This window comes from Balaenoptera physalus, assembly GCF_965194825.1.
Source record: "Balaenoptera physalus genome assembly, chromosome: 14".
Taxonomy (NCBI): domain Eukaryota; kingdom Metazoa; phylum Chordata; class Mammalia; order Artiodactyla; family Balaenopteridae; genus Balaenoptera; species Balaenoptera physalus.
This window is the reverse complement of record NC_138893.1, coordinates 38,155,100-38,182,674: the sequence shown is the minus strand read 5'-3', so window position 1 is coordinate 38,182,674 and position 27,575 is coordinate 38,155,100. Positions and strand designations below refer to the sequence as shown.

At 38.4% G+C, this 27,575-nt stretch overlaps 1 protein-coding gene and 2 long non-coding RNA genes across 4 annotated transcripts in view; 1 reads left to right on the top strand and 2 right to left on the bottom strand.

Annotated features, from left to right (window-relative positions):
- The window catches only part of FHIP2A (FHF complex subunit HOOK interacting protein 2A), a 36,730-nt gene extending 20,905 nt beyond the window's left edge, over positions 1-15,825 (top strand). Inside the window, exons 9-17 of one of the 2 annotated variants that reach the window (XM_082423371.1) lie at positions 541-617; positions 705-897; positions 1,078-1,247; positions 1,633-1,776; positions 2,964-3,054; positions 6,482-6,625; positions 11,834-11,974; positions 12,321-12,424; positions 12,528-15,825. In XM_082423371.1, the coding sequence (XP_082279497.1) occupies positions 541-617; positions 705-897; positions 1,078-1,247; positions 1,633-1,776; positions 2,964-3,054; positions 6,482-6,625; positions 11,834-11,974; positions 12,321-12,424; positions 12,528-12,633 (1,170 nt within the window). In that variant the 3' untranslated portion in view covers positions 12,634-15,825. The remainder of the gene's footprint in view (positions 1-540; positions 618-704; positions 898-1,077; positions 1,248-1,632; positions 1,777-2,963; positions 3,055-6,481; positions 6,626-11,833; positions 11,975-12,320; positions 12,425-12,527) is intronic. The other variant, XM_082423372.1, reaches the window with a different exon arrangement.
- The window catches only part of LOC309642220, a 392,437-nt gene that overhangs the window by 57,430 nt on the left and 307,432 nt on the right, over positions 1-27,575 (bottom strand). The gene's annotated exons all lie outside the window — the stretch shown is intronic.
- LOC309642217 lies at positions 24,790-27,164 on the bottom strand. The gene is made up of 2 exons (XR_014253050.1): positions 25,911-27,164; positions 24,790-25,873 (listed from the first exon to the last, which is right to left on the bottom strand). It is a non-coding gene; the product is annotated as an uncharacterized lncRNA (long non-coding RNA).

The window sequence follows — 27,575 nt, the reverse complement described above, 5'->3', positions numbered from 1 at the left end:
GAATCCTCAATTTATATTTTTAAATATGTCTTAATTGTCTTAGGATAGCACAGTTAGTAGTTTATATCCCTAAGTATATCTTAATTGTCTTAGGATAGCACAGTTAAATAAATAAAATGAAATAAACCAAAAAAAAGTGTATATATACGTGGGTGTGTGCATGTGTGTGTGTATTACAGCTCTGGAATAAATCGAAGTTCAAGTTCTGCCCATATGTTTCTTTAAGTATTATAGCATAACCCTTCGCAAGGTAACATTGTCCTCCCTCCATTTCTCCTCTTTGGGGAGATGTTAATACAATAAGTGACTGGGATAATATTTTTATCCTGTTTGTCTTTGTTCTTGGAAATTTAGATAACATGTAAAGGACCCAATAGCTAATGTCTAATCTAGGTTTATATGCCATCAACAAGATGGTCAGTAGGCAAGTTTGTTTTTTCACATTAATTCAGATGGAGAGTGCAAACTGACTTACGGATGTTATAAATTAATCTCTTTCCCATTTTAAAAAAAGATAATGATACTTATACTATGTTCTAGACTGCTGCTGTTGCCCTTGCCAAAGCTGTTCATGAAAGATTTTTTATTGGTGTTATGGAACCTCAATTAATGCAAACGTGAGTGGCCTCTTTACTTAAAAAAAAAAAAAAAAATCACTGTGTTCATGTTATTTTTGCCCACTAATTACTTGTTTGTTTTGCCAGTTCTGAGATGGGTATCCTGACATCAACTGCTCTGCTTCATCGCATTGTTCGGCAAGTAACCTCTGACATTTTGCTTCAAGAAATGGTGTTCTTCATCCTTGGAGAACAGAGGGAACCAGAAACTCTGGCAGAAATCAGCAGACATCCTTTAAGACATAGGTTAATTGAACATTGTGATCACATATCTGATGAGGTAAGCTATGTAAGGATTTAGAATTGGACTTAGATTCTTTGACATACTGACTTTGATGTACTTGTGATGTTTTGAATATAGCCTCTTTTTTTATGTGGCTTTTTATTTTGAAAATTGAAAGCATGAAGAATCGTTTATTTAAACTATTTTTCAGTTACCCTTTATCATTTTTGGTTTCAGATAAGCATAATGACATTAAGAATGTTTGAACATCTTTTGCAAAAACCCAATGAGCACATTCTTTACAACTTGGTCCTAAGAAATCTTGAAGAAAGAAACTATACAGAATATAAACCTGTGTGCCCAGAAGATAAAGATGTAGTGGAGAATGGATTAATAGCAGGAGCAGTGTAAGTTTCTATCCAACTCTGTGAGTTTAGCATTTCATATAGAATCTTAATTTTCTCTCCTCTTATTTCCCTTCCTTATTCTTAAAAAAAAATACCTCTAACAGTTTAAAAGTTTTTTAAAAATAAAATTTAGATGTCCTGATCTTATTGTCCCTTTAAATTACAAGTGGCAGTATATAGTCATTAAACGTAACAAAATCATTATAGCCTTGAGTTTGATGTTAGTATAAAATGTTAATTTCTCTAAAAAATATAAATACATTAATTATTCCTTAATTCTTTTATTAGCAAAATTATGTAATGTTTTCTAAGAACATAGCAGAGAATCTTTTGGTTTAGAAGCTATAATAAAATTTTTTTTTATACATCATTAAATTAAACTTAGAGATCTGGAAGAAGATCCTTTGTTTACTGACATTTCACCAGATAACACTTTGTCAAACCAAGAGTGGCTTAGTTCTTCACCTCCTGCTTCTCCAGACCACCCCAAAAATGATGGGAAAACTGAAGTCCATAAAATTGTAAATAGGTGAGTTGCTATATTCATTTGACTTATATCTCTTTTACTTATTTTTTTTTTTAATTAATTATTTATTTTCATTTATTTATTTATGGCTGTGCTGGGTCTTCGTTTCTGCGCGAGGGCTTTCTCTAGTTGCGGCAAGTGGGGGCCACTCTTCATCGCGGTGCGCGGGCCTCTCACTGTGGCGGCCTCTCTTGTTGCAGAGCACAGGCTCCAGACGCGCAGGCTTAGTAATTGTGGCTCACGGGCCTAGTTGCTCTGCGGCATGTGGGATCTTCCCAGACCAGGGCTTGAACCCGTGTCCCCTGCATTGGCAGGCAGACTCTCAACCACTGCGCCACCAGGGAAGCCCTACTTATTTTTATAACATGTAATAGCTCTGCTCTTTGATCATTATAGAGATATGTTATGAATTCAGTCTTCCCTTCTTTAGAGATTATGTCAGCTTTTTGAAATGCTTATGTAGCTAGTGACAGCCGAGGGGCAACGATCCGCACAAAAGAGAAAAGCTCTGGAGTAGTAGTGGTTAAATAAATCTTCAAGGTCCTCTGCTTATTTTTAATGTAAAATGTTTTAAGTAATTCCCAGTTGGAACAACATTGAGAATTTCCAGTTTGACAAATTGAACATATTGGCCGTGTACTCACATGTGTTAAGCAGAGGGCTATTCCTTTTTTTTTTTCTTTTTTAGCGTTTTTATGTTGTTTTTTTTTAAGTGCCCTTTCCTGGCAATTTTCTTCTTTTCATTCCTTTGCAATCCTGTCGCTGATATGCCTGGTGCTGGAAGGTGACTTTAGAGAAGACTGCATGTGGTGTAAGATGCACAGTTAGGGTGCATGAAAATCGAAGGTTCAGTTACTTAAAAGCCAGGTTCCTGAGACTAACAAATTTCACGGCAGTTGATCATTGTCCTGTAATGTAAAAAGAGTAGAGTCTTCTTCTGCTTGATTCTACTTTAAGTGGAATGAGTAATTTTTAAGTAAAACTTTTAAAATAATGACAGAGTATTTAATCAGTGAATTGTAGTACTGATTCAAGATTAAGTACTTACGAATATACAATTTTACTTTTCAAGTTTCCATTTGCATTAATACTTGGCTAAACTGAAGATATTGCTAGGTATTTTAACACATATAGAGATGTTGAATTGTGAGAGTATTTGTATTATTGATTATGGCATTTTTTCATTTAAGTTTTCTCTGTCTGGTACCGGATGAAGCAAAATCATCCTACCATGTGGAGGGCACAGGATATGACACCTACCTCCGAGATGCTCATAGGCAGGTAAGAGAAGTAACTAGTTTTTGACACGCAATCTAATAAGAATGCACACACGTTGTCACATTGCCCACAGTCGTTTCTCCAAAGGTTTCCCTTTCTCTGCAAGACCTGAACTCCACTCTCACCACTTGAACTTTCTGCCAGTGACCTGACTTTGCATTTCACTAACTGTGTGTCTCTATCTCAAGATTTCTTTATGCTCCCTTCCCCACCCCCCACCTCCTTTTCTTCCCTTTCTTCCTGCCCTTGAAATTATATGTCCCCCAAATCCTTTCCCCTGCTGATCTAAAACATGATTTTTAAATAATTCTACCCACCGCCCACCATTGCCCCCAGCCCACAGGCTATACCCTTTCCTCTTCACTGCTCTTACTCATCAGTAATTCACAAGTGCTGGCTCTTCATCTCCTGCATCCCAGCTTTCCACCTTACTGAAAGTACTTTCCCAAAGGTCTCCTCTGAGTTATTAAATTAAATGGTCTTCTCTTAGTCATCTTTCCCCTCTGTAACATTTTACATTTTTACCAAATTCCAAATTTTGAAATGTCTCAAGTCAGAAAAATATACATTTAATTTTCATTTAAATCCTTTGGGTTAAAGTGTGCTCTTATTGATAATTAACTTGCATGCGCTTATAGTTAATTCATGATGCTTTAAGCCTGAATTCAAGTCCACATTACTATGTGAATAACTAGAGTAATGCAAATACATTCATGTAACAATAAAATAGAGGCAATAAAAGTAGTACCAACCTCAGTAGTACTGACTGGATTTTTAAACTGCTTTGATTCTTTCTGTAAAGTTTCATTTCCATATTCGGATTACAGTTATGATTGTTTCAGAAATATTCGACAACACACAAAAAGAATAGAAAAAATTTACACTATTACTTTCTAGCTCAGAATTTCAGAAGTGTTAATATAAAAATGCTTTATTACTGGACAGGTACATGTAAAAGTATGAAATTAGAACACTCCCTAACACCATACACAAAAATAAACTCAAAATGGATTAAAGACCTAAATGTAAGGCCAGACACTATCAAACTCTTAGAGGAAAACATAGGCAGAACCCTCCATGACATAAATCACAGCAAGATCCTTTTTGACCCACCTCCTAGAGAAATGGAAATAAAAACAAAAATAAACAAATGGGACCTAATGAAACTTAAAAGCTTTTGCACAGCAAAGGAAACCATAAACAAGATGAAAAGGTAACCCTCAGAATGACAGAAAATATTTGTAAATGAAGCAACTGACAAAGGATTAATCTCCAAAATTTACAAGCAGCTCATGCAGCTCAATATCAAAAAGACAAACAACCCAATCCAAAAATGGGCAGAAGACCTAAATAGACATTTCTCCAAAGAAGATATACAGATTGCCAACAAACACATGAAAGAATGCTCAACATCATTAATCATTAGAGAAATGCAAATCAAAACTACAATGAGATATCATCTCACACTGGTCAGAATGGCCATCATCAAAAAATCTAGAAACAATAAATGCTGGAGAGGGTGTGGAGAAAAGTGAACACTTTTGCACTGTTGGTGGGAATGTAAATTGATACAGCCACTATGGAGAACAGTATGGAGGTTCCTTAAACAACTAAAAATAGAACTACCATACGACCCAGCAATCCCACTACTGGGCATATACCCTGAGAAAAGCATAATTCAAAAAGAGTCATGTACCAAAATGTTCATTGCAGCTCTATTTACAATAGCCAGGACATGGAAGCAACCTAAGTGTCCATCAACAGATGAATGGATAAAGAAGATGTGGCATGTATATACAATGGAATATTACTCAGCCATAAAAGGAAACGAAATTGAGTTATTTGTAGTGAGGTGGATGGACCTAGAGTCTGTCATACAGAGTGAAGTAAGTCAGAAAGAGAAAAACAAATACCGTATGCTAACACATATATATGGAATTTAAAAAAAAAGAATGGTCATGAAGAACCTAGGGGCAAGACGGGAATAAAGAAGCAGACCTACTAGAGAATGGACTTGAGGATATTGGGGGGGGAAGGGTAAGCTGTGACAAAGTGAGAGAGTGGCATGGACATAATATACACTACCAAATGTAAAATAGCTAGCTAGTAGGAAGCAGCCGCATAGCACAGGGAAATCAGCTCGGTGCTTTGTGACCACCTAGAGGGGTGGGATAGGGAGGGTGGGAGGGAGGGAGACGCAAGAGGGAAGAGATATAGAAACATATGTATATGTATAACTGATTCACTTTGTTATAAAGCAGAAGCTAACACACCATTGTAAAGCAGTTATACTCCAATAAAGATGTTTAAAAAAATGCTTTATTAAATATTGGGGTGTGGTTTTATAAAGAAAATTTTCTTTTGAAAGACAAATAGTTTAAAACACAAGATATTGAAGAAGTTGGTTTTTTAATCATTTTAAATGTTTTTCTTTTAAAAGTTGAAGTTAGTGCTTTGTGTAAGAATATGTTTTAATCTCAGTTAATTTGTAAACTAGAGATGATAAAGTAATTTTGCTTTATTGAATAAGGAAAATCTGAAAAGGGAGAAAGAATATGGAAGAAAACTATGCTCTAAATTTCTTTTGTTTAAATTCAAGTAAATTACATATCCAGGAAGACTTTAAAATTTTCTTTTTATTATAAGAGATATTCTTGTGCTTTTAAAAATCCATATTGTGTATCCTGCTGATGAACTGTGTAGTGAGGACCGGTTTCCACTTATTTCCAATCTGTCACTGACCGATGCTTTTGTAAAATATAAAAAAATGAAAAGAAAAAACACAAAATACAAGCCCTGATTATTTTATAGATTGAACAGATGTAAAATTTACTAAGTGAAATTGCAAGAGAAGTTTCTAAACTTGCTCTCAGGTTTTGTACTCGTCTCAGTGCAGTGGTAGTGAACAGTTTTCGGACCACACTTAGAGCAGACCTATTTCCTCCTGACAGTCCTAGCAACGTGCCTGGGTAAACACATCGTAGGAAAGTCAAGTTTGCCTTCTCAGGTGCTGTGTATCTGTTCACCTATTTTATATATTATATATATTTTAGAATAGATTTGAAAATGTGGCTAAAACTTGCTTTGCTTTTTAAATACTCGCTAAATCTGTGATGAGAATAAGTAAAAGGTTGAATTCCTCTAAAGGAAAGAGCATAAGCTCAGCAGTGAAAGGGGTACTTTGGTAAAGTTAAAATCTGCCTGCTTTCCATCAATGTGCCGGGACTGGTGGTCGTGACCTGACCTTGTGCCTCTCTCCAGTCAGCGTGTTATCCGGGTCATCCTTCCCCCCTCTTCCATGGCACCTCACACTTAGCAGACACTTAGCATTCAAGTGGATTTCTATGCCTATTGGGGAAAATTATTTCTATTTAATCTCCATTTGTTTTTGTTCAGTTCTTCTTTAATGATCCAAATACTTTCTCCCTAGTTCCGGGACTACTGTGCTATCTGCTTAAGATGGGAGTGGCCTGGGTCTCCAAAAGCATTGGAAAAGTGCAATTTAGAAGCAGCTTTCTTTGAAGGTCATTTTTTGAAAGTTTTATTTGACAGAATGGGAAGAATTCTTGATCAGGTAATAAGTTTTAAAATATTAATTTCCATATTATTTTGTTGCCATTCACCATGAGTTCTACTCACATCTTAGTTTACATCTTCAGTAAAGTAGTTTTATTGTTTTCTTTTTCCGCTAGATGACTTTTTCATAAAGCTAGATTGCCAACAACTGGTGGGTTTCTGATGCATTCATTATGTTAAAGCTTTTATTTGGCCGGACAGCTGTTACAGAGTTGTATGTTTACGTCTCATTGTAGGTCATTGTCTTAATAACCTTAACACCTTTCGGCAGTGCCTAGAGTGCTTTCTTAGAAAGCCTTTTAATTAGTACAGTTAGTACAGATACAGGTAGAGTGAAACTTGTTAGGTTTAATTCAGAAGACCTTAAATGTCATTTCAAATCGAATCTTGAGAGCTCTGGTCTCCCTAAAATTATGGAACAGTATCAGATGAACCTGCTTCTTCAGACAAAGAACTTGTGAATGATACTCATTTTCATATGGGGAGATGCAGTTTAAAAAAGGTTAATTTACTTTTTCCAAGGTAGCTAAAAATCACCATCCGCCGGTATGTTGCTATGTCTCTCTCATTGATCATCAGGAGAACTGAATTTGGGATTATATCAATAGAATCCCTCTCTCCATCTCTCCTTGACATACAAAGTGACGATAGAGCTTTGAAATGTTTTACACACTGGGATGGACACTTGAAATAAAACAATCTGGCATTAAACTTGCCTCAGCATGGAAACTGAGTTAGCCAATTTAGAATTAATTTAAAACTGTATATTGAAGTACTTGTTCATTTTAGCATTTTAGTTAAATATTTGTGTGACCATAGGGAGTTATAAAAGAAATTTACTCCACAAGCAGGCTGTCTTCAATAACCAGAAAGCCAAATAAAGAAATGATAATTAAGAAGTATTTCACTGGGGTGGACTTCAGTCAGCACTGTTTCTGATAGTAATCAATAAAGACACAGAGTAAAGTCCTTTTTTTTTCTTTTAACCTCCTAACAACATGTGCTGAATTTCTAGTGTTCCATTGTTTGCTGATTTGTTGGTTGTTTTTTTTTTTTAAATATATTTATTTATTTATTTATTTATTTATTTTTGGCTTTGTTGGGTCTTCGTTTCTGTGCGAGGGCTTTCTCTAGTTGCGGCGAGCGGGGGCCACTCTTCATCGCGGTGCACGGGCCTCTCACTGTCGCGGCCTCTCTTGTTGCGGAGCACAAGCTCCAGACGCGCAGGCTCAGTAGTTGTGGCTCATGGGCCCAGTTGCTCCGCGGCATGTGGGATCTTCCCAGACCAGGGCTCAAACCCGTGTCCCCTGCATTGGCAGGCAGATTCTCAACCACTCCGCCACCAGGGAAGCCCTGTTGGTTGGTTTTTAATACTTAACAACCAAAGTATTTAAATCCAGCTACTGAAGGTATTATGCTGTAATACATCACGGCTGTGTAAACCTCCCAGGTAGTGGGGCTCATCAGTATATTGTGTTTTTGTGCTAGTTCTCTTGGCTTAGTTTGGATCTGATTCAGCTAACACAGAAGAGACATTAACAATCAGTATTAAGTCAGTAATCTTTAGAAATTTTGACCAAAAGCACTCACAAGGAATCTAAATTTTAAAAAGTAGTTTCTGAATTGAGTGGAAAGATCCTCTCTGAATCCTCACCACACCTGAGCATTTTCCCCGTCAGTCTGTAGAGTGCTGACACAAAAGGATACCCTGGAGACAGAATATTCCGGAATGCTTACAGTTCTTTTCCGTTCACCAGATAGCTCTTCATAGTGCAGAAGCGATCATACACAGTGTCTCACTTACTCTTCCTGGAATCCTGAATGATAGGCAAGACAGTTCCTTGTATTATTGTATAAATGAGGAATCCTTAGTTTCAGTTCATGTGAGTTAGTGAGCTGTGGAGCCTAGCCTCAACCCTTCTGTCTTTAAACGCTTGATTTTCCAAGCCTTTTTGGATAAGGACATTATAATCAGATCTCAAAGATAATCATGAGTCCTGGTGTGCCTAGCGTGCTTGGTTTAATTTCATTTTCTTTCTTTTCTAAATGTTTTTGCTGAAGGTGATGTTTGCTTGTATTTTGTTTGTACATATATACACCCCTAATAGGGTCAGGGTAACCAGGCTGGGATTAAACATTACTATGGATAATTAATAAAGTAGCTAATTTCTGCATGTATAATTGAGAAGTTATGGCATCAGGTATTCATGACACTATTGTGTTGTCACAATGTTAATTTTTGAAAAATATAGTGTGTTTAGTATTGTTTTTAACCGTTGTGATTTTAAAAAGATAGTAAAAACGAAAGTCCATAGCAGAATGTAAAGAATACCAGGAAAAATATAGGGAAGCCCAAGTTCTTGTCCCTGCTCTGACGGTGAAAAATCTGAATTTGGGCAACGAAACTTAGCTGTTTGTCACATTTTCTTATTGTTAAAGTGAAGTTGATATTACTTGATTTGCTTGTAAGAATTATATGAAAAAAAGCAATTTAAAATACTTTAAAAAATATAAAATCTTGTTAAATGCAGGTGTTATAAGAAATTTCAGAGACTATCAAGTTGTTGAGATTTTTAAAAATTTGACTTATTTCTTATTATTTTGACCATCTACATACTTGGCCTTTAATAAAAGGGTTGCGACTGAGTTTGCACGTGACATCAGTATGCTTTTTTTTTGGCTGCATTGGGTCTTCATTGCTGCGCGTGGGCTTTCTCTGGTTGTGGCGAGCGGGGGCTTCTCTTGTTGCGGAACACGGGCTCTAAGCCCACAGCCTCAGTAGTTGTGGCGCACGGGCTTAGTTGCTCCACGGCATGTGGGATCTTCCCGGACCAGGGCTCGAACCCGTGTCCCCTGCATTGGCAGGCGGATTCTTAACGACTGCGCCACCAGGGAAGTCTGGCATCAATATGCTTTTAAGTCAAAGTTTATTATTCCAAAATTCAGACCTTGTATTTAGGGTGAGCTCAATCAAAAATGGGCCAAGTGCACCTAACGTGTCAGAAAAATCTGGTTAACTTTTATTTCAGGTGAATACTGTATAAAGTACAAATGGGAGGGATTCAAAATAATAGATACAAACAGTTGCTGTTAACCACCCTCTAAAAGGCCAGCTTGTTTTAAAGTTACTGCTTTAAAGTAGAAGAAAGAGACCAGTGAAGTAGAGACCAGTTCAGAGTATGGTGGAACAGTTTCTATCTAGCTGAAATTTATCTTCATTTTCACAGCATAAAAATATAATCTGGGACTTCCCTGGTGGTCCAGTGGTTAAGACTTTGCCTTCCAGCGCAGGGGGTGCTGGTTTGATCCCTGGTCGGGGAGCTAAGATCCCACATGCCTCCGCGCCAAAAAAACAAAACATAAAACAGAAGCAATATTGTAACAAATTCAATAAAGACTTTAAAAAAAATTTTTTTAATATAATCTGAGTCAGCCTTAAGTTTCTTAAACAACCAAAGATATAGATTCTTGTTCAAAAAAAGCTTAAAACCAGACTAACACCATATAGAGAAAATACAGAGTTTAAGTGGCAATATATAGTTGTTTGAAGCCAAATTTTCTCAATTTATTTAAGTACCTGTAAATGGCAGAATTTAGTGACCTAAAACTCTGAACCACCTGAAATGAAGTCATGTACAATACTGTACTTAAGTTGTATTTTAAATGATTTTGTCCACATTTTACCAAATGCATTCTTCTTAAAGATTTTTTTAAATGTTTCCTTTGTGCCTAAAATACAATTTAATGTGAATTCATTGTTTGTTTTGAACTGAGTCTTGGAGAAGGCTCTTCTGTTGCAAATATTATCTAGTAGGAAAAGATGCCCTTCAAACTATCTTTTAATGGGAATCATATCTCCTTTCATTTATCTTGCTTAAGGCTAGATTTTGAATAAGAGTGACTTAGGGGTAGTTTTTCTTCTTTCAGAAAATCTGTGTTCATGTATCTAGTAGTAAGCAAAAAAGACTAAAATTGGACTTTAGCACAGGCCTTGAGTTTTTGTTCAAATAACAGTATCTTTGATATCTTCTGGCACATGCTCAAGCATTTGCTGTCCTATAAATGTCAAATATTCACTTCTGGATTGGTATTCATTATGATCAAGGGCTTAAAAGCTGCTCAGTGAATGAGGGTAAAAGATTCAGATTCCGTTGTTAATATCAACTTGGTCCTGAATCACTTTTCCCTTGCTCCTGCTGCAGCATCTGTTTCTCACTCATCCGGTCACCTAGGTTCTTTCCAACCTTCTCACTGAAGTCAGTTTTGTTTCAGCCACTCAGTTGCCTTTGGCTGCTTAGAAGAAGAAAACTGGAAGGGATGAGAGATTTCTGTTGAAAGTTCTAGGCACAATAATAGCAACTCATTTTGTACATTATGCATTTCGCTTGGATTTTGACACATACTCTGTAAAGCACCTCCAAGCTGCTTCCTACGAAGAATAAAGAGATTAAATATAAAAAAAACAGAATTCAAGTAAAATTGTGATACTACATACAAAAAAGTAAATGAGGAACTACACACAGATGTACACAGACATTGTTTTGGAAGAGTTAATCCTCTTGCACAGTAAAGGAGGTGATCCCTGTCTTTAATCATGATTTTGAATCTTCTCGTTCACTTTTGAGGCATATGGTAGTTATTTCTACCCCCAAGTATTTTCATTCTGTTGACAAGGTTCTGTGATGTATATGACTTTGTTGTATACATGCTTTTGGTAATTGGCAGTAGTTGAATAATTTAAGAGATGAGGATTATCATTTCTAAAATTAGACTACTATAAAAGATTTTAATACCTTCCCTTCTATCTTTGGTCTTATATTTAATGTCTTCTATTGTTTGTAATTAATATTACATATGACTCTTTGTTGGGTTTTGATGACCTCTTGAACTATTTTACTACATAAAACAACCTGCATAAAACAGAGACATTCTGACTTTGTTATATATTAATTTTTTTCTATATGTTTATGTGCATACCTTTTATTTTAAGTTTTAGGACTGTGATATATGCACTTTGACTAAGGTGGTCCGAGCTAGAGCTAATTTAGTTATAGATATTTTCATTGTAGAAGAGCATGTAGTGGGAGGAATGAGATGGTAGATTTTCCTTTTTCTTAAGAAGACAAATGGAAATGGTAAATTAAGTTGTCAGGTATATACATTATACATAATGTCAAATATCTTTTTGGTTTTTCCCTCTCCGTAGCCATATGATGTCAATTTACAAGTAACATCAGTGTTATCTAGACTTTCTCTCTTCCCTCATCCACACATACATGAGTACCTTTTGGACCCTTATGTGAACCTTGCTTCTGGCTGTAGATCTCTCTTCTCTGTAATCGTCAGGGTGAGTTATCAGTTTTGTTATATTCTCTAGGATTGATAAACCCGACCAATTAACATCTTAATATCATTGTGTGTAATTAGTGTCACATAACAAAAAATATTACATATTTACTGTTTAGAAATAATTATTTTACTACAGAATGTGGAGAATAAAGATTCATTCTTTTAAGTGGTATAGATAACTTCTGTATTTTAAGGGATAGCTATGAGTCCTTTGTCAAAGATTGTTATGTGAATAGTGAAAAGTGACAGTCTTCATTTAGTAATAGGAAATGGAGTATTTTTTTATCCTGAAAATCCCCATGGAGGTGTTAAGGAACTGAGCTCCTTTTGTCCCTGTGACTCAGGTTGTTGGAGACCTCATGGTTCGAATCCAGCGTATTCAAGATTTTACTCCCAAGCTTCTATTAGTCAGAAAGCGGTTACTTGGTCTGGAGCCTGAAGGCCCTATGTAAGTCAGCGTTTTACATGCTGTTTATCTAACACTTTACCAAAACTTGATGATCTGCTAATACCCTGCATCGATTGATTGATTGCCTGCTTTCCCTTCCCAGTATCGAGCACATCACGTTGCTGGAGGGTGTGATTGTGCTGGAAGAGTTCTGTAAGGAGCTGGCGGCCATCGCCTTTGTGAAATACCATGCTGCCTCCACACCATAAACAGCATCTTGCAAGTAACCAAGGGAACAGAACTGTTGTATGCATTTCATCAAAAAAGCCTCAGTTCCACCCAGCCACGAGAGGATAAAAAGCCTTTTTAAATGAAGCATTGCTGTAAACTGGACAGAACCATTCAGAACCCACTGAGTGGACACTCAGTACAATGTTGTGTGATGTTGACTTCATCATAATGGTTCTAGATATAAAGTTGCACATCCTTGAGTCCAGGATACAATCAAAGGAACTTCAGGAAATAAGCATTTCTAATGCCTGTGTGAAAAGCTGCAAAATTTCTGATGTCATGACTTTGACGATATTTCTGTTAATTTAATATCCTTTTAGGTAGCAAGGCATTTTGACATTCTCTGGGACTCAAGTGCTTATATTCTTTTGGATTAATAAGTAGCAGGAAAAAAAACACCTAATTTTATAACTTTTTAAGGTCAGAATTCTTATCAAACAAAATATTGAAAAAAACTGTAAGTGAGAAAAAAGTACAATTTAGGAACCAACAAATGAATTAATAATAGAAGATAAAAATGTGTAGAGCACCATTAACTTTCTTCAGCTTTTCTAAGAATAACAATTTAATATGATAAAGAAATTCTTGATTAATATATATATTTTTTAAAGAAACCTTCTTTTACTCTCTTGTGCACATAGCCGCGTTAGTGATTGATTTTCATGTATGGGTCCCAGTTTATTTAAACTTTGTCATTTTTGCAACAATGTTGAATTTGTGCTCACTGTTGGTAGTGTTTACTAAAATAGTATTTTTTAAGCTAATTAACATGTATTGGGTTGAGACCCTTTTTTTCTCTCCCTCCCTCCCTCTCTGAAAATTGCTTTATAATTTGATTTTCTTATTGAAATGCATGGTAGCGTGTAGGTGGCAGCAATCAAAATGCCAATGGCCTCCTGAATGTTTACATTTTTTTTTTTCCATTTTGTTCAGTCTTTTGTTTTAAATCGTTCTAAAGAGATTTTAAAACAAACCAGCAAGTCTGACCTGTTTACATATGAAAGAACTTGGGTAAATTGGTATATGTGTGAATGGGTACGTGTGTAGGAACGTGTGGTGTGGGTAGTTGGCAAAGCTGCGCTGTGCACAGCGTGCTGGTACTTGATTTACAAAATGGCGTTTGCTAATCCACTTTCTATCCTTCCTTTAAGTGATACTTATCACTCAAATATTGCTTTTAAGCTTCCTCGGGTTTTTGTTTTATTTTTTCAGTTGAAATGTTAAGCAGCAGCACTTTGCTCTTTACCTTTTCATTTACTGATATTTGGGGGAGCAGACTAGGCAAACCTTCCAGCCTGAAAGGAACTGTAGCTGCCCGTTCTAAGAAGTTGTTTTGTGTAGCATGTTTGTATCTATACATGGTGTAGCATGTGTATAGAAGCCTGTTTTACACCTACTGCTAATTTTGTTGTATTCGTTTTCTGATTTATTTCATAGTTAGTTTTTGCTATTTATTAACAACAAAATGTCAAAAATTATGAATATTCTTGGCTCTAGAATGCTTACCACTGTTAAAACAAACAAAAAAAACACTAAATTTCGAATTTAATGCAAACCTCTGTTAGCTCACTCTAGGAAATTTATTGAGCGAAACAATGAGAAAACAGGTGGGAGATAGTTACTTTGTGCATGATTTTCTTTAAATGATTTTTAATGATGGGAAAGCATTATTCTGTTTGCTGTATTTATTGATGAAGGAACGCTGCAACATCTTCATTTTTAGATATAGTTGTAGTCTACTTTGATGTAGGTGTACTTAAAATAGAACATTAAGAGATATTAGATATTTCTTAATGTTTTTGTAGCATTCGATAGGTGTAATGGCAATGATGTTACCTCTCAAACCAAATACGATTTTGTCCTTGATTTCACAGTAGGACCTTTTGGCTAATCCATGAAACCAAGCTCAGAGAAGCTTTAATTCATATTTGTGTGTGTGTATGCTGCTTCTTAAAAGATAATTATTTTCCTAAGTTATTGTAATGACTTTGATTTGTAATCAGCTAAAGCTTAAGGTATAATTTGTTTCTCTTCTAAGTTTGCTGCTGTCTTTCCTTCCTTTCTTCTTCGTGTGTAGTTCAGACCTAGAGCCAGCACAAGTTCTCACAGTGAGTTGGATTTGTTGGTGAAACATTGTCCTCCATGACTAGCCATTTGTGTACTGTCTTTCAGAAGCTGACTACTTCTGTTCTTCGGTATTTGCAAAACAGTGACTGATATGCACTGTGTTGAGTGGGCAGTACCACCCTAGCAATCGATTGCCATGACAAATTCCAAACTGTACTTTAGCCTTGCTTCACATTGGTGTAAATGGGTATGCACATTCTTTTTTTTTAACTTTCTGTCTAACAGTATAGTCTTTGGGTTTATTTTTTTTAGTAATGAGCCACATTCTTTATGTGATAGAACTCAAAATGTGTCCTTAGCCAGCCAGTTATCACTGTAGTACTCACATTGACTATGTAAGGTTCTCATAACGTATCTGTCTGTGCAATATATAAGCTATGAGTGGATTCATAGCTTTTTGGTTTAATTGTACATTATTGTGTGTGTACATGTGTGTATATATATGTGTATATATCTATAAGGACCAAAATCCTTAGCTTGCTTACACTGTTGCTAGTGTAAAGATTATTACACTTAATTTTACGGGGCACAAATTATGGAATTACTTCATAATTCATGGTAACATATTTCCATAAATTATTGCATTAATATACAATTACCATTTAATTATGAAGTTTATAGGTATTGACCGAAGTTACAGTGAAGTGCTAAAATCACAATTTATATGGTAATTATATTTTGGGTTGTACAATTAATCAAAATATGCATGTCATTGTGACATATGATGTGTTAAAACATGATAGATAATCGTATTTCTGGGCCCTGTAAAATAGTGTTACTATAATACTCTGTTTTGCCTCCTGCCTTGTTTACATTAAACAAAGGATATTTGGTAAATTTTTCTATTGTACATTGTATAGGTTACTGACAGTGTTACCAAGGCCTGGAAATCTTGGGCCATCTATGAAGAAACTCTTCAGATGGTGGTTATGTACCTAATATCTCTTCAAAGGAGGTTGTGATCAAGTTCAACTTTCTGTGCTAACAATGCATGCAGGACTAAGAGGGATGATCTAAAAATAAATAACGTAATTTAAACAAAATGTTGTCATATTTTTGTAGAATTCGAATTGGAAACATTTCATTCCCTGATAAATCTAAAATAATAATTCACAACATACAAAAGGATATGACACACAGCAGTCAATGGTTCATTATAGCATTGATTCCAGAGAGAGAACAAAAAGGAATATATCAGAATATTTGTGGAGGGGGAATGTATAGCTTGAAAAATCCCTCTGGGTGAGCCTTATATATATATTGATATTTTCCACCCCACTCTTTAATAACCATTTCCCTAAAGGAAGGAATGGTTATATAAGTCTTAGAAATATAATTCACTGTAAGCATTATTTCTTTTTTTTAATATAAGTTTATTTATTTTTGGCTGCATTGGGTCTTTGTTGCTGTGCGCGGGCTTTCTCTAGTTGCAGCGAGCGGGGGCTACTCTTCGTTGCGGTGCGCGGGCTTCTCATTGCGGTGGCTTCTCGTTGCAGAGCACGGGCTCTAGGCGTGCGCACTTCAGTAGTTGTGGTTCACGGTCTCTAGAGCGCAGGCTCAGTAGTTGTGGCGCACAGACTTTGTTGCTTCGCGGTATGTGGGATCTTCCCAGACCAGGGCTCGAACCCATGTCCCCGGCATCGGCAGGCGTATTCCCAACCACTGCACCACCAGGGAAGCCCTAAGCATTATTTCTTAATAGATTTATAACATATAAAAACTTTTCTCTTTAACTGACATTTAAAACAATTTGACTCTAGGCTTATTCCATTCACTTGAGTATTTGCCAAAGTCCCTTAGTTGGAAACTGAAAGAAACATGTAATACATGACACAACGAGAAAGAGAAAAATCTAGTTATTAACCCCTCCTACCCATGATTCTTTTCAGCCAGTGTTCCTCAAAATAGTTTTAGAAGGAAATAAAGAAGGTAACAGGTTTAAGGATGCAGGGGAGGTAAGGTTTAGGCATTGAAGAGTTAAAATTACCTCATCTTGAGCTCCTTCGAAAGAAAACTGCATTTTAGGAATGCATAATCAGATCCCCAGTCCAAAAACCTGGTTCAGAATTTTGCAGTGTTCCATCTAGAAAACTAGTTATCTCAAGGGAATTTAAAGAATAAACATAAAATTGTTAAGGTTGAAATTTTGTTAGAGTAAAATCTTTCAAGTAAAAGCTGTACCTCTTTATCAAAAAAAAGGCAAAAACACTGTGTGACAGTGTGATGCTGAAGTTTCCATGGAAGAAATAGAATAGGTTTTAGTTGGTCTAAAGCCAGTTAGGAAAGTTATTACCTATGGGTCTCGCCTCGTAGGAGACTGGTTTTTAAATTTACTTGATCTACACCCTACTACCCACATTAGAGAGATTTCATCTAAGCCAGTTTCACACACTCTTATGGTTTGACTGTTGTGCGCATTAGGGGTTTTATTTGTGTTATAATAGCATTTCTAAAAATGTATCAGAAATAGGATACTAACATGTCATCTAAAACCAAACCAAAACAATAATTTGGTTTACTCAACAAATATTGGGAACTTCTTATGAACCAAGTTTTAAGATGCTAGGAAAACAAATAAGAAGAAGCTTTTCTGCCCTCACCAAGTCACAGTCTCGGTTCAGTGTGCTTACAAAAAATAAGGTACACTACACACCGGAATACTGTTAGAGAAACAGCACCCAAGCGTTGTGAGAGCACAGGGAGAGGAAGTAGTATTGCAGATCATCAAAAGAGAAAATCTAAAACTCAGGTCTTGACTGAATTATATCCTTACTTGTGAGTGCAGATAGACCAGGTATTCTGAGAAGTCGTAATGATAAAGTCAACTCAGCAATAAATAGACAACGGTTCTGTATCCTGTTATGTTTACCATGATTAACCGTTTCCTTTCACCTTCTTCATTCTGAGATTGGTATAAAGCACCAGCCTAAATAATTGTGCCTTTGGGCCCACATTTTCTCAATTGCTGAGAAGTAATTAGCTGTTCTAAATTAGATGTAAATGATCTCCTTCTAGAACTATTATATAGAGAGAAGGCAAAAAGTCAATTGAAATATTAAAACCAAAAGATTTAACAAGGCTTAAAAAAATGATAGGAACATTAGGGTAAGATTTGGTTTAGTAAATTTGTAGAACCAAACCTTTCTCCCGGCTTGAACTCAATGCTCCTTTGACCACATTCTTTATTCTCTGCCGGATTGGGGCACAGGTCGCTGCATATCCAATTAAGAGAGAACGAAATGGGCTGATGGAGACAGAAAAGGTGAATTCGGAAGCCACATGCTGGATGTGTGTGAAGATGGAATGTGTAAACTTCCACTGTTTCTCATAACTCCAGCCGTTCCTGAAATTGAAGGCAGGGGTCAGGCTAGAAGGCAGGTAGACAGGCTGGGGGTCACACCTGCCAGGACAAGATGAGGAGACCTGACTTCTGTTTCCCTTCCTAACCTCAGCCTTCTTGAGGTAACCTCGAGGAATTACCTGATCTCCCAGGAGTGAGTCTGAGGAATTAAAGGAAATTCAGCATGCCTTATAATTTTATATTACCTGACTCTTCCCTCTAGATAGACTAGTCAGTATATGAAGGAATTAACAGAGATTCTCTTATAAAGGGCATTAAGGTATTGATTCTCTTAACTAAGTAGCCAAATCCTGACATGAATGTAGGACCCAGTAGGAGTGTCAGGAATTCAAATACTACCATGGGTTACTTTGCTCTCATTGCAAAGGTAAGGAGAAAAGACATCCTTTGAGTTTTGTAGCTTAGTTTCATAATGGTACCCATGTTATATACATTCATTTGCATGGTGATCATTCTATTAATTCTTAACAAAATATTTAATACCAATGACGTGCTAAAGTTTTCAGGGGAAATATTCAGGTTGGAAGATCTGAGTAAGCCAAGAACACATTCTGGGTCTAACAGATCAGTCTTTTTCAAAACACATTTTTCGGTTGAGTACTATAACCAGAATAGCAAGCTTGAGGAGCTATCTGTGGCTCAGAAAAAAAAAAAAAGAAGAAAAAAAGAGCAAGTGGCATGCGCAGCCTCTGAGACTAGAGGAGACAAAGCAAAAGCATCCCCAAGTCTGTTACTGCCTCAGTCCTGTAATTTATGAGTAAGGAATCATAAAATCAATTTCACTGTTATGCAGAAAGATGAGATGGCACCCAAATTCGCTATAGTCTGGGTAAAGTTATATTTCAAAGCCTTGAAGATGAGATTCATTTATGTAATAACATGAGAAATGTATTCCTCATTCCACTCATAAATAGAATAGCACGTAGGGTTTTAATTGATTAGACTTCCCAAGAGAACCATGTACAAGGAGATTTCTAGAGGGAAACAAATTGGCCATTCCTTAAACATTATTCTTCCATGTTTAAAATATGCTTTCCTTCTTAAATCTCTTTATCTTGTTGCTATTATCAACAGTGTAGCAAGTCACAGAGCATTTTATGGTTCTGTAATCTTTGTTGGCCGCTTCAATTATTTGGGTGTCCTGCGATCATTATTTCAGTTCCATTTTAGAAATGATTAGGAATAGAACATCTTTTTCTTAAGTCGAATTGCTGTTGGGCTGCAACAGAAATGGAAGTCGGGAAGGTAACGTCTACTATTAGGATATAAATATTATCCCAATAGTCTGTATACCTTGGACTCCTTGACAATAAATAGGTTCTATTTTACAAAGACCTGCATTTTCCTTAAAATGAGCCAGTGTGATGCAGCTTCAGGAAAGCCTTTCCCTGAAAATACTGTCGGCAAGAGCACATGACTCATTGGAGTCTGGGTTCAAAACCACATCCTACAAAGAAAAGCTGTAAGTGCAAATGTGCATAGCAATTTCTGGGTGTTTTTCTTTGGAATTTGACATTGAAATAAAATTTGCACAGTTCTTAATGGTTGGAATCTTTATATGCATAGCTTATAATATAATTGATATTCATTGAGTTCTGAGTCTTTCAAAGAAAAAGCTGGTATATATCTTGCCAAGTAGTGTTTTGCTCATTTATTACCATTTTTATTTCAATAGAAAGAAAAAGACTAGGGAAGTGTAATTAATTTGACATAGATAATTCTGGACTGAACATTTCAATATCAACACCATTTTAAGACCATTATGAAAAGTTCTTTGTCCTCATGATGCAGCTTGCCATTGCTATACTTTCTGATACAAGACTATTGTATTTTGGCCCTTCCTCCATTGAGCTGTGAGATCAATCACTCACTGCTGCCATAACGCCTTAAAACAGAAATCCTCACTATCAGCCTTTTTTGGATAAGAAAGATGTTGGGTAGATGTAAATGCAGAGTTTTTCTGCTGGTTCTAGGATTATATTTAGAAAGACCTTACAAGTTTCTCAGACCCTGCATTACATTTTTTTTAATCTGCAAACTCTTCAGAAATCCCCACATCACCATGGAAGCTGAGCTGATCCCTGTCTCTGACAATGATTTTAAAAAAAAAAGAAAAAGGTATTTTACAGGAGTAGTTAAACTACTTTCAGCATCTCTGTGCATAAAGACCACTGACATCAAGAGGCTATGCCACTTATAAAAAAGGCAGGGCTCTGCTCTCCTGATGTGACTTTCCAAAATGATCCTGAATAGAGTGGAAAAAAACTTTCTAGCTAAATACATAAAACACTATAATTGAGTGCTGTGTTCATAAATATTGAGATCCGAGATCCAAAATGGATTGTGCTGTGTCACAGGATTATAGTAATATCATCCGTGATGCTCAACCAATATTTACTAAAAGCCTGTCTGGTTATGGCAAGGGGAGGGGAGTCCAAGAAAGTGTGTGTCTTTGAGAGGTTTGCTTTTTAAAGTAGAGGGGATGAGGGGAGTTCCTTGCAGGTTATGAAGTTCTTGCCCTTCTGTTCCAAATCCACTCTTCTCTGTTCTTTATGATGTGGGGCTGGGATTCCACACATTAGATTTCTCCTTTACTAGCTAGCTTTCTAGCTTTTGTCAATAAGGGGTTCCACAGGAGAAAAGGAACTTCTCTGAGTTTACTTGCTGTTCCTGACATACCAGCTCAGCAACGGGTTCTCAGCAGTTGGTTTTGGCCTCTGTATTACTTAAGCTCTCCCAGAAACAGCATCAGGCCTTCCAGAGGCAGCAACAGCAGCATGCAGCACCCCCTGTCAGAGGCCTGAGCCCCAGCTTCCCAGGGCCCATCCTGGGTTATTACTTCTGGATGACCACAGAGAATGATCCTCTTCCTCGCTCAGCCCTCCAACTAATTCCCTCTGCTGAAATCTCTACGATATGGTTTCTATCGTCCTGCCAGGACCCATCTCAATGGCAGCATCTTCCCCCATGAACCTCAGCCTAGGGAGCATAGCCCCACGGAACTTTCCGAGGATACTGATATATTTCTTCATACCTTGGTGAGGACATTGCCAAACGGATTCCACCCGGAGATACGGTTGGGTATTCATGGCCTACGTAAATCTACATTCCTGTCTCCCTAAGTCTTTGGATGAGTTTTCTACATCACACTAGGAAGTTCTAGCATCTCACCTCATCGGATGTAGGCACCAATGAGTACACACATCATTAAATCAACCACGAAAACTGCTAGAGCCACGTCCAGCTGGGTGAGCTGACACATTAAATCTAGACTCAGATAAACACACCCAAGTCCATACATTTGGCCTGGTTTAATATTATATTTTATCTTCCCTTGACTCCATTCCCACAATGAAGTTACTCCCCACCTCCTTCCACACTGGCCTCTTTGGAACCAAGTTGCAATGCGTAGCCCACGCTTAAGAACTGGGAGTTACATGCTATCTTGTTGAAGGTGGAGTGTCTACATAAATTATTTGCGATTCTCCAAGGAAAATGTATGTCCCCCTCCCCCTTTATTTATTCAACCATTTGTATCAATATAGACTCATGGATATTTTTTTTCTACTTTGGGTTATAAGCCAATACTGTTTCCTTGATTTTACTGCTCAAATTGCCCCAGCTTTGGCCACTGGGAGCTCTTTCAGTTGGTTCCTATGTCCTGTTGACAGTCCCATCAATGTAGGCATTTCTTTTGGTTGGTTTTTTACTTTTCCTTACTTTCTGGCACTGCAAGATGCTCCAGGCTCATCTCCTGTATTTCCTACCCTAATCCTAGAATCAGCAGTTTCATCAAGGAGCACCAGGGCCATTTAAAAAAAAAAAAAAAAAAAGAGTTCTGCAGCAATGCATTGAGTTGGCATGCTGCTTTGGATTCAAATAGGCTAAGAAAGGCTGTTGGACTAAATATATGGTATTTATAAAGCCCTTCCTACTTGAGCATTCTTAAGACAGGTTAGAGGACGCTAATATATTAACAGAACGATTCAAAATGGGTGACCGAGTAGGAAGAGCGGTAGGACTTACTCAAAGACAAGAGTGTCCGTGTTAACAGAAGGGAAACCTCCACGGTCACCGATATCGTTAGCTTGAACATGGCCACGCAAAAGTTTTCAATTTTAGACTTTTTATGTTATTTCCAAAGGAATCATATATTGACAGGATTGAAAGAAGTTTTTCAACATACAGCTTTACCCCATGTCCTGTTACCTAAGGTGCACTATGAATTATTACTTTATACAGATCCAGTAATTAGCTTGTAACTAGAACAATTACACTGCATTATATCTTTTGTGTTAAAAATATTAACTTGCTAATGAAGCATTTACAATCCACTGCAATTTTTAAAACCCAATTTTGGCATTTTAAAAGTACTTGGGAGACTCAAAAAGTGGAGGGGACCTAGACCTCTCTGGCTCACAGAGGCCCTTGGGCATATTGATTTTCCTTTCTTCTGACAGAACTGGTTTGCTTAAATCTGTACGGATGAGAACACAATTATTCTAAAATAGGAAAACCCACATTGGTTGTGTATACTTCTGTTTGCTCTGTAAAGGGCAGCATTTAGGTATCTTAAGCTGTATCTTGAAAGCTTTCCTGTCTCAGAAGCTCACTTGCATTAAACATGAGATGCTGCTGAGTGCCGTTGCCACAGGGAACTGCAGGCAGCTCTTCTCAGCCCCGGATGATCTCAGCTCTGTGGGAAGGCGCCACCGAGGAGGGCTTTGGGCCAGCTGAGGATGTACGCGCTGTGGGAAGAAGACGGGTGGGGATTTTGATTGCAAAGGGATCGGATTTTGATGTTTTCCTTTACTTCAGCAATTGATTGTTCTCTTTGACATCCTGTGAGAAGCATGTGACATGCTGGGAGGACACGCCTTGGATCTCTGAGGGAAGCTAAAAACCTTCCTCTAACGGGGAAGACAAGAAACAGGAAGAAAGGAGAAGTAAGAAAGGAACATGAAAAGATCCAGAGGAAGAAAGAAGCTCAAGGAGAAAGGACTGTAGGAGGGCAGGGGTGCAGAGGGGTCCCCAGCCCCCTCCTCCAGCGGACCAGTGCTTAGTCTCTATCACACCACCTCCCCCCGTGCTTTCTGCAGCCTCTGGTCTGGCTGGTTTCTGGGCCCGGCCTCCTCTTCCTCTCTCTACCTTTTGTTCCTCCCTCCCTACATCCCTACCTCACCCCAAGATTTCCTTCACCACCGAGCATAGGTTTGGCACCATCCCAGCTCTGGGACCACACCTGTGGTCTGTCATATCTCTGGTCCCTGCTCTGACATTTGGCACCAGGCCTAGTAATGAAGGATTTGACTTGTTCTCGTGACTTGTTCCTGTGAGCAGCTCCCTGCCACCAACTCCCTGCTACCTGCCATTGCCATCCAGGCCCCATCACTGCCCAGCTGTGAGGCTTCAGGCACCTATCGCCACCTCCCTGAGCCTCAGTTTCGTCATCTGTAAAATGGGAAGAGTACCATCTACCTCAGAGAGTTGTTGTAAGGACTCGATAAGGAAATAATGGGGTCATGCTGTGCCTGGGACCAAGTGGGCACCAGACAAATGGTGGGCCCCTGCACTGCTTCTCAATCCCCTCAGATTCCTAGACCGATTGAATCAAACTGGTGGAAAAGGCCTTCACAGAAGCTTGCTGGACAAGCTTCCCATGCGGTTTTGATGTGCGATAAAGTTTTCTTCCCAGGGATTAATCTTTCCCCCCAGGCCCGCTCCAGGACCTAGGTCAGCACTATGGCCCGTTGTCCCTGTTCACCCTGGTGACACTTCCTCTCCTCAACTGTCCCCCCAACCCGCCAGTGTACCCCACTGCCTTGGACTTCTGCCCCCCACACAAGGGACAGTGTTAAACTGAACCTTCTAAAGAGTTTGTTTTGCTAAACATTTACACCTCCCCTCTTTCCCAGACCCTATAACTGTTGATGTGATATTTTTTTTCCCCCCCAGTAAACTTACAGGAACAATTCTGGCTCAGTTTAGCATTCCCGGTGTCAATAAGCAACTCTGCAGCTCTTATTAGCAACTGTTACTCCTGACAATTAAGAACCAGTCTGGAAACTTTGTCCCAGGTTTATGGCTCCAAGTCTGCTGCTGACATGTCAGGAAAGGGAAAACATATTACTAATTCAAGGGAGCTTTCAAAGGGCAGGCCCACACCCAGCCGGTCAGTGGCTGAAATGGAGGCAGACTCCATGGGAGGCTCTGTCAGGCAAGGTTCAGAGCCCGCTTGGGACCGTTTCCAGAGAAACAAGGGGAAGAGTGAACCCAGGCCTGGCTAAACAGTTACCAAGTGTCGCCACAGGAGGGCGATGTCTCCAAACAGTCTCTCTTGCCACCCGGCATGGCAGTGCCCGGGGATGAGTTCCAGCCTGAATTTCCAATTCCCTCAATCAATAGGGTGTTTGGAAATTGTGAAGCTGTTTCTGAAATCCTAACAAATATGTATATATATAGCTTCAGACAACGAAATAAACGAATGTAGAATTTTGCATTCAACCAGATAGACTAGGTCAGTGGTTCTCAATTCTGCCTGAAGATTAGAATCACTTAAAGAGATTTAAAAACTATAGCTGTCTGGACCCCAGAAAAGACCAATTAAGTCAAAGTTTCTGGAAGATGGAGCAGTGGTATTTGCATATTTTTAAAGCTCCTCAGTGATTCTAATGTTCACTCTGTAAGATTCTAGTTGGAACATCAGTGGCAGGCATCAAAGGAAAATTTACGGGAGAGAATTTTAATTTTGGAAAATTCTATCATGTTTTCTCCTACAAACTAGGAAACCACTATTGATATTTGCTTTTAGAGGTAGAACTGCTTACCTCTCACAGAAGGGATCCTCTGGAAGGGATCCGTGGTTGAGAACTTCTGCATCCTGCCTATGGAAGTCCATTTTCAATAGCGCCTTTCCAGAGCTAACACCCAGGTGCAAATGATTTCCTCCGAGATCAAAATATCTAGGATTCTGACAAAACTGAGGCCAGAGGAGCTTAATTTTTTAAAGAGAAGGGGGAAGAAAACTTACACTGGCTTTTCTTACCCCTGTATATAGACTTTACTTGAAAAGTCAGAAAGTATTAAAAAATAAAATCATCTACAACCTCTCTATTGCTATTGATATTTTTATATATTTCCAGTATTTTATGAATATATGTATATTTTTTAATCTGTGAGGTCTACATAATTTTGTTTCATCCTTTTTACCTCAACATTATAATATGTACATTTCCCATGCTTTAAAACATTCTTTAGAAGCCTTATGAATAGCTGCCTAGAATAAACCTTATGAATATACTTCAAATCACGCAGTGACGGTGGAACGTGAGAGCATCTGTTTTATGCCCACACCCCACTGTAGGCCTTGGTATTATGCTTCTAGTAGAAAATAGCTGCTGCATATTGTTGTAGGTTTACATAGTCTGTTTCAAAGAGGCCTGGAGACACCCGCTGGAATCTCCTGGACTCAATTACAAATTCCCAGGGAAGAGACTCATTGGCCAAGCTTGGTTTGGGAGTCCTCACCTAATCCAATCAGTTGTGGCATAGGAGGAGTGGGGGTGAGTTCACACTGTTACAGAAGCTGCTGGGAGCTCACGGCTATAACCTTGTGGGTGGCGGGGTCAGGGTAACCCTAGGAGAGTGGAGCCTGGGCTGGTAGCCCATGGGTGTTTTCCACAACCTGTCCTTCCTTAACCCTCTCTTGGCTTTTGCATATGAGATCCTTCCTTAACCCTCTCTTGGCTTTTGCGTATGAGACGCTACGATAGGAGTTGTGTGGGAATCAAAGGACTGTCCTCAGAGGAGCTTAGAATCCAAATGAGGAAACACAGGAAGCATGAAATGAGAAATAACAGAACAGTAATATTTGCTACTTTTTACTGAGCAGATATTTTGTGCCATCTTGTATACATTTATTATGTCATTTACTCTTCAGAATCATTCTGTGAGCAAGGTACCAATAGTCCAAATCTACAGGCTGAAAGGGATAAAGTAACAGTTATTAAAGGTAGACCGGGGCAGCCAAAGCCCTCACTATTTCCACAATGCCAGGCAATCTCGGGTAGCCCATAATTATGTAGTGACCTGATCTTAATGTAGGCTCAGACTACTGAAGGACTCTTATAAAGTTGGATATTGTTTTAAAATGTCTCAAAAAACCCTCCAGCAAGCCCTTTAATCCCCATTTTACCTCCTTCACTTGGGACTTGGCTTAGGCAAGCCCCAAAATTGGATTAGAGAAAGGAACTGATCTCATATATAAAATGCAGAGTTATACCAGAGCCAGACTAAAACACATGTGAATAAATCCATATGGAATGCTAACACACACACACACACACACACACACACGCACGCACTGGGGCACTTTTTTTCAAGAAAAGCAGTGATACAGGAAAAATTGTCTCTGCAATAGAGCCTTTTAGAGCAGTTGCCAAATACCTGTGTGTATTCTCACTATATCAGAATCACCAAAGGCACTCGTTTAACATACAGGTATTTGAGCCCCACAGAAGATTTACTGAATCTCTGGGAAGGGGCCTTTCTTCTCCCCCAAATATCAACAGATGGTTACTCAACTACCTTATAAGGAGAGGTGGGCATGGGTCACTGCAGGGTTTTGGTTTTTCCTAGTAAACTTTCGTTTGTTTTTAAACAGTTTTCTTAAGATGTAATTCACATACCATACAATTTACTCATTTAAAGCGTACAGTTCAGCAGCTTTCAGTATGTTCACAGAGCTGTGCTTCCACCTCCTCAGTCAATTTTAGAACATTTTTGTTGACCCCCGCCAAAGAAAACCTCCTTCCCTTAGCCATCACCCCAACTCCCAGCCCTAGACAGCCACAAATCTGCTTCCTGGCTCTATGGATTTGTCTATTCTGGACATTTCGTGTAAGTGGAATCATACGGCATGTGGTTACTGAGCAAAGTTGGCAAGTTTGGGGCAAGAGCAGATTCACTGCAGGCAGCAGAGGATTCGTCCCCACTTAACACCAGGTGTCCCTCCTCTAAATAGGTGTCTCTCCTCTAAATAGGTGTCAAGTACACATTTGAAGAACATTGGCGGACTCCTCTGGTGGTGCAGTGGTTAAGAATCCACCTGCCAATGCAGGGGACACGGGTTCGAGCCCTGGTCCGGGAAGATCCCACATGCCGTGGGAGCAACTAAGCCCGTACGCCACAACTACTGAGCCTGCGCTCTAGAGCCCACGTGCCACAACTACTGAAGCCCGCGCCTCTGCAACAAGAGAAGCCACCTCAATGAGAAGCCCAGGCACTGCAACAAAGAGCAGCCCCTGCCCGCCACAACTAGAGAAAGCCTGTGCGCAGCAACAAAGACCCAACGCAGCCAAAAATAAATAAATAAATAAATGTATTAAGAAAGAAAGAACGAACATTGGCTTGAAGGAGGTCAAAGAGTCAGTC